This window comes from Besnoitia besnoiti, chromosome I, assembly GCF_002563875.1.
Source record: "Besnoitia besnoiti strain Bb-Ger1 chromosome I, whole genome shotgun sequence".
Classification (NCBI taxonomy): Eukaryota; Apicomplexa; class Conoidasida; order Eucoccidiorida; family Sarcocystidae; genus Besnoitia; species Besnoitia besnoiti.
Window position 1 is genome coordinate 2122111 of NC_042356.1, and position 7214 is coordinate 2129324.

General features: G+C 51.9%; 1 protein-coding gene across 1 annotated transcript; it reads left to right on the forward strand.

Annotated features, from left to right (window-relative positions):
• Positions 1-1521: 1521 nt before the first annotated feature.
• On the forward strand, positions 1522-4407 carry BESB_003160 (Kazal-type serine protease inhibitor domain-containing protein; the record flags this gene model as incomplete). Its single annotated transcript, XM_029359071.1, has 2 exons — positions 1522-1645; positions 1865-4407. The coding sequence occupies 2 exons, from the start codon at positions 1522-1524 to the stop codon at positions 4405-4407; spliced, it is 2667 nt and encodes an 888-aa protein (XP_029221984.1).
• Positions 4408-7214: the final 2807 nt, after the last annotated feature.

The window sequence follows — 7214 nt, forward strand, 5'->3', positions numbered from 1 at the left end:
CCGGTCTCGCAACGCCCCGAGTGGCACGGCAGTGACCAATTCACAGTGTTTGGACTGGCGTTTTGGGCATTACCCCGGATACTGTCAGGTCAGGCAGAAACAGTTTAGTCTCAGCACCGGACTGGAGCCGCGGCCAACTGGGTTTCTGTTAATTAGGATCTTAGTACAAGTGTATGCAAGAATACAGTGGTCTTTCGCAGCTTTGTCCACGCACATGTACGCGGGTAGTGTAGGTCGGGCTCTGGCGACCGCGTTGAGGTGGAGACGTTCCTTGTTTCCTCCGATCCTCGAAAACTACAAAGACTTTTTAAAGAACTTGTCATGTCTTCGAAAACGTGACGCTCCCCGGCACAGCGGATGGTCATGCAAGGTTAGCTCTTGCTAGCAAAGAGACGGTACATATTGCAGGAAGCACTGAGTTTTTTCTTGAAAATTCCCTGTTTTGTTAGCAGGTCTCCTACGCATGGTGCGCGTGCGGGAAATAGATTTCGGATCATGGAGCTAGGCCCGTGGGCGCAGTGCGAGCTCTGTGTAGAAATCGAATGAGCATTCAGCAGGTTGTGACCACAGCAAGTGACATTGGGTAACGGCTGATGGAAAAACAAACAGAGAGAGCTTCGCAAGTAATTCGTACGAAGAAAAAGGGTTGATTTGACAGAGCTGGCAGAGCTGAATCAGGCGCTGCTGACACTTGCAGGTCCCTTCCCAGTGGCTCCGTCGATCCTCAAACACAAGGGTATTGCTTCTCTGGCAAACTTAATTTGGAGCATCATGAATTTGCGATTGGGAAGAGACTAACTGCTATATGTGGATCAAATGCTTACGGTGGGAACAAGTGGGGCACCCCAGTCGGCGCTGCAGAGGCGCGGGTCTGCGGCATTGCGTTGCCTGGCATTGGTTCTTTGGTTGCATCAGTCGCTACACAAGTGCGGATCACAAGATGTTCGAGCCTTTCTCTGCGTCCAAAAGAGGACCAGATCATCAGTTAGCAAGGATATTACCTGGCCGTGCTTTTCTACCAGGCGTTTCTCCCACCATGCGAGCCTATCCTGTGCGGGCAGGTGCGTGTTCGCCACCTGCGTGAGCCAACACGCCTCAGGCACCTCCATAACCATTTAGATGATGCATCTCAGCCAGCTGCAGTTAGTGAGGATTACGGAGACTGCAGTGGCGCGTATGCTGTGAGAAAGAATGTTTTCCACAATAGAGCAGTGATGCAGTGGGAAGCAGGCTTTTGGGCGAATGGTATACCGCCCATTTGAGTACACTTCGTGCGTATCGGCAATTGTGTAATGCTGAACTGCCCCAGAAGGAAACCGAAAGGAGCCGTCAATTTTTCATCCTGCTGGGCAGCAAATCGGTAGCCAGTCAATCTGGCTATTCGTGCCTAGTATTTTCTGCTACATGGCCGGGCGTGGGTGCTACTGCTTCGGCTGCGTCGAAGCACAGCAACTCTTACACCACAGTCAAGCAATTCATTAACGACTTGGTTTAACTTGGCCGGGGATTTAGTTTTCCAAAATGAAGAATAATCTTGTGTGGGCTTTAGCCCTACTTACTTTGTATGACACCGTCGCGGCGCCAGGCCCCCTCATCGTCACCGTGCCAGGCCCCCTCATCGTCTCCGTTTGTGGCTTTTCTGGAGGTACGATTGCAGTAGACTAATCAACGATGTCAGCGACACGGGGTACCTGAACTTCGAGTACCGATGGCAGCTGTGTTTCTTTTCTGGTGGGTATTTTGCACTCCCAGTTTAGCTTGACGACCGCAGACACCAGTAATAGGCGTCTTGGTGACATGCAGCCGGAGCCCTCAACCGGATGTTGTTTTGCCTGTGCCGTTATTATTGTCGTTTGTTTTGCAGATAATGAGCACATTAAGGTTGCACTTACTTTCAAGCTGGAGGATAAAACAATTCGTCGGCGCCTGTACAAGGCCCTGAAGAGCTCTATGACCATAGGAGAACTGAGGCAAGCGCTGCGAACAAAGGAGAAATGGGTAGGAGATCTCTCAAGCGTCACGTCTGTTCTTCCAGCAGACACGGGTATCGACATGTCTATTTCGGCAGACGAAACCCACAGAATCGTTCAGCGCGACTCCGTGACGTTGGGCGCACTGCTACGACAACAACAGGCTGCTATGGTGGCGGAGGCGGGCGGCAAACCCAAGGCTTCCGTTGGAGGTAAAACCGATTACTCAACCCGGTTATCCGGGCAAAATCCAGATGACATCAGTGACGCGCTTAGGCTCACGGTAACGTACTCTCCAGTGCAAGACAAATCAAATCCTTTGCTTGGAACTGATTGGCATCGAACTCGCACACTGCGGTTCGATCCGTCCTCGAAAAGCGCTGCCGAAGAGAGGAGGATTAAACGACTGCAAAGATGCATATGTCCTTTACTATACCGGCCCGTTTGTGGTGTCGACGGCACCACATACAGCAACGAGTGCTTACTGAAGTGCAATAAAGTCCGCCTGGATCATGATGGACCCTGCGAAGACGGCTCTGACCCGTCCCCTGGACCGACAGATCAGGAGATAGCAGACTGCCCTTGCCCACTTTTGGACGATCCCGTTTGCGGCAAAGACAATAACACCTACAGCAACGCTTGTGTGATGAGATGCCACGGTATACGCCTCGCGTATAAAGGTCAGTGCTTGGCAGACAGTCGAAGCTCAGTTACCGGGTGCCACTGCTCTGACCGCGTAGATCCTGTGTGTGGTATGGATGGAAACACGTACACCAATCAGTGTGTGATGCGGTGCAATAGCATAAAGAAGAAGCACCATGGGGCGTGCAGCAGCATCGGCAGTCCAGACAACTGCAACTGCTCAGACGGCGTCGATCTCGTGTGCGGCCAGGATGGAGTAACATACAACAACGCATGCTTCTTGGAATGCCACGGCGCGTCGCTGGATCACCGGGGAGCATGCGATCTCCTCCGGGGGGCAGGAACAGAAGAGGCATGTGGCTGCAGCCTCGAGTTCCAGCCTGTATGTGGCAGAGATGGCCAGACGTACTCAAATAAGTGCATGCTCAAATGCAAGGGTGCTAAGCTGGCTCATAAAGGCGAATGCATCCCCGCATCTGGAGATGACACTAAGGAATGCAGCTGCCCCCTTGTCGAGGATCCAGTTTGCGGCAGAGACGGAACAACATACGCAAGCCACTGCGTCATGAGGTGCAAGGGTGTCCGTTTGGCATACCGTGGAGAATGCAAGCCAGAAGATGACGAGGTTTGCGACTGTCCGAAGGATTTTGACCCCGTTTGTGGCAAGGACGGCGTCACGTACCAGAATAGGTGCCATCTGAAATGTGCTCGCGTCCGGCTCAGCCATGGTGGTGAGTGCGATTCCGACTCAAGCTGTCAGTGCAAGCTTGCGCGGCCAGGCGCTGTTTGTGGCATCGACGGAAAAACATACGAAAACCGCTGCCTTCTACGATGCAGTAAAACGCGACTTGACTACACCGGCCCCTGCGTCAATGACGAGAACGTCACTTCATCGCAGCCCTCGTTGAAAACGGAATCAATCCCGGAGAGGGAGTGTGCATGCCCCTACAACCTTGACCCAGTGTGTGGTCAGGATGGCAGGACTTACAGCAACAAGTGTCTTATGCGCTGCAGCGGAGTTAGGTGGAAACATGATGGTGAGTGCAGCAACGAACAGAAAGCATGCGGCTGCCCGAAGAAGTACGATCCCGTTTGCGGAAGAGACGGTAACACTTACGAGAATAATTGCCTCATGAGATGCGCAAAAGTCTCACTAAAACACCGGGGGCCATGTGAGGAACAGAAGGACGGCAATGAAGCGCCCAGCAGCTGCGGGTGCCCCCGCGTAACTGACCCTGTGTGTGGCAGGGACGGCAAGACATACGAAAATCAGTGTCTACTCAGATGTGAAAAGGTCAAACTCAAGCACCGCGGGCAGTGCGGGGACGACACGTCTTCTACCTTCTGCAAGTGCTCCAAAGCTCTCAACCCGGTCTGTGGTTCGGACGGTACAACTTATGGTAACGAATGTTTGCTTCGGTGCGCGAACGTCACCATGGAGCACCAGGGGCCCTGTGAATCACAAGAGCAGGACAGCTGGACTGGATGCATCTGTCCCGCAGTTTGGGATCCCGTCTGCGGAGAAGATGGGAGAACCTATCCGAATGCATGCACCCTAAAGTGCAAAAAGGCGATTCTTGAACATAAGGGAGAATGCAAGGAGACTAGTCAGGCCGACTCTCCAGTCGGTGAAGCGGATGAACGGGGTTCGGACACACAGAATGTGGAAAACAGGAGCAGATCAAACCTGGCAGGAAAGGCTCACGTGGCATTCAAGATGTCATCAACCACTCCTAGATCAGGAACTATTTGGAGCAGAGGGGCCCCCGAGCCATTCTTGAGCAGGGTCCAGTAATGTTGACGATGCGGAGCTCGCAACAGCTTGCAGAGTGCCCGATAAAAACCGTGTTACAACTATTCCATGCTGCTATTTGGGTCTGGATCATGTATGTCAGGAGCTTATAACTTTTAGGAGCAGCGGCAGAGACTATTTGCATTCCGGCTACTGCTCAGAAGGGTTGGTACGCTTAAGGAACCAGATTCGTCTGTATTTCCCCCTCCACTGCGATTCAGAGGAAAATTAGGCTCAGCTGTCACGAGCGCTTCGTCTATAAACGGTAGAGAGGGGCCGAAATTTCGTCGCATATTAATATCAGAAGAGAGACCATACTCGGTACACATTTTCTGAACATTTCTGCCGCGTGAACATTGAGTAGAATTGAGTTCCGAGTTGAACAGCCTTGTGTATTTCAGAAAGCACATTGGGTCTGCTTGAGCCCGTTTATTTGATGATCACGGCAAATACGTCGAAATTCACTGTCGTCGCAAGGGATATCACGGGTGCTGACAGCCCAGGTGTAGTGGAATGTCGGTAGTGGCAAACTGAACACTCCGCAGATAGCCGCAGGTGGAATATACTTTTGAAAACGCTGAAACGTACGTTTATCGGCTATGCGAGCCTGTACACTTGATGTCTCCGATGAAAGGACGTTTTCTCGAATTTCGCGCAGTAACTTGCATTTCCTCCCTAATGCAGGATGAAATTACAGCTTGTGCCGTTACTTTCAGGAGCATACCGTTGAATTCGATGATCTTATGTGTTCACTCAAATCGAATACAATGACGGCATAGACATAAACGAACTCGCGCTTGATATCCAGCCACAATTGACTGAGAACGCTTTTTGGGATATTTAACAGGGAACGGATCCCCTACGATCTGATATTCGAAGTTCACCGGAAGTCGCTGTAGAAGAAGAAGTATAGACAGAAATGCTTGATCTCATCGTAGAGAGGCACATGATCGTGAAAGACGTTGTACAAGCGACTTCTCTTAGTCATCAATAATTTGGATCTAGTAGACCCACTGAGTAGTAGGGGTTAGTGATGTATGGAATGAGTACAGGTGATTCCTGAGTTTTTTCTGCCCACGGAAACGGAGGAATAATGTTGTCCGCCCGTGGCGAGTTATAATAGCTGGGTCCCGTCTTCTGGCGTGAGCTCCCTATCCCATAAAAAAGTGGAGCACCTTCCATTGCGTGCTGGTTGAACCCAAGTGTATCGGGAAACATGCCACTCTGCAGCACTCGGGGAAGATCTCCGACAGACGGTGAAGCATCTTCTTCAGCAGCCGAATTGTCCCGTTTACGGCGAGCTCTGCTGCGTTCGATGTGCTGGAGGGTTCTTTGGTAGCTGTCGCTCGCCGCACCCGTGCGGGTGCCATCGATCTCCATGTCGTTGGATGGATCTGCGGCCAACCCTGAAGTAGTCTTCCGTATTTCTGCAGCTACAAACGCAACAAAAGCACACCATGTCGTATGAGAGAATTTTAAAAGTGTTTTAATCCACCTCAATGTCAGCAGTTCATCGTACAAACACAAGTGCATCAAAACAGTATTTACTTCGCTCTTTCACCATTCCGTAAGTATATCGTAGAGTGCGCCTTTGTGCGTACCGACCTCAAGAGCAATACGGATGTTCTCGCACAGCACAGTCCCAATCGCAGCAGCAAGCCTCCGTCATATCAGCTATTATACTTACACGCTGGGTATGGCGCACTGCGTCATAACACATCACTGGCGTTGCTGAAACAGACTTACGATCCATATTTCTGTACAGATTTCTTCGTCCACTGATTTTGGCTCTGTCGTCAAAGGACTCTGCGGCTCTCTGCGGTTGGAATGTCAGATCACCCCTCGTTTCACTGGCGAGCGCGAGGTTTGGTTGTGTTGCCGTGGCATGGGGGCCTTCGGCCCTCAACGATGAGCGAATGTTTCGTTGTTCCTCTGCCTCACTTTCTGGTTTGGAGACGGCGGTGAAGGGTTTAGCAGCAACTGTACCACACTTTGGCACGGAGACTATAAACAGAAGCGCTAGGGTGGCACAGCAACAACAAGTGGGCCAACCCCAGTGTGCGGCCCTCGGATCCATTGCCATCGCGTAGAGCAAGCGCCTTGCGCACATCAGAACGTTAAAGCCTGAAGGTATTCACTTCGTACACTTGAAGGACCCAAGAGAAGCTCTGGATAATGAGAAAAAGCTACATGGAAAGTCATGCCCATTTCTTAGCAAACCCGCTGCAGTGACGAAGCCACCAGCACGCCCGCCCCAATCCGTCGAACCTTTCCGAACAATCGACACTGAGAGCCTGTTTATGCGTCCACGTCCTGCTTGCAAGCAAGACAAAAAAGGCGTTTTCAAGTGAAACTTCGTCTGGAACTAGTCCAGCAGCCCCAGGGTCAGATGTGGCTGGGGCAACCAAACCGGCTAGCCCCGGAGGCAACACGCCACCAGGCGAACGCCCTGGTATGGACAGTGTCGCACCGGGCAGCAGCGGCGTCAAGCACCTCGGAAGAGCCGGGCAAGAATGCCTCCAGCAGTTCCTGGGCAGCGATATTCCATGGCGTTTCTGCCTGGCAGTCTCACAGGATACTATCGAGTGTATCGGACGTTTGCGAGTTCACCAGGTTAGACGATGCTCCGGGAGAGTTTGAGACGCCATAGGGGCACCTCGCATGGGCCAGCCGCCGAGCAGTCCAACAAGTATGGGCCCGAAGCGAACTCGTGATGCCAAAGCTTTTGAAATGTTGTGCGTCACAGGGGGAGGCTAAAGTGAAGAGCAAGCAGGTAGTGGTCAAGGCCAGGAGAGCAGTAGTTCTACAAA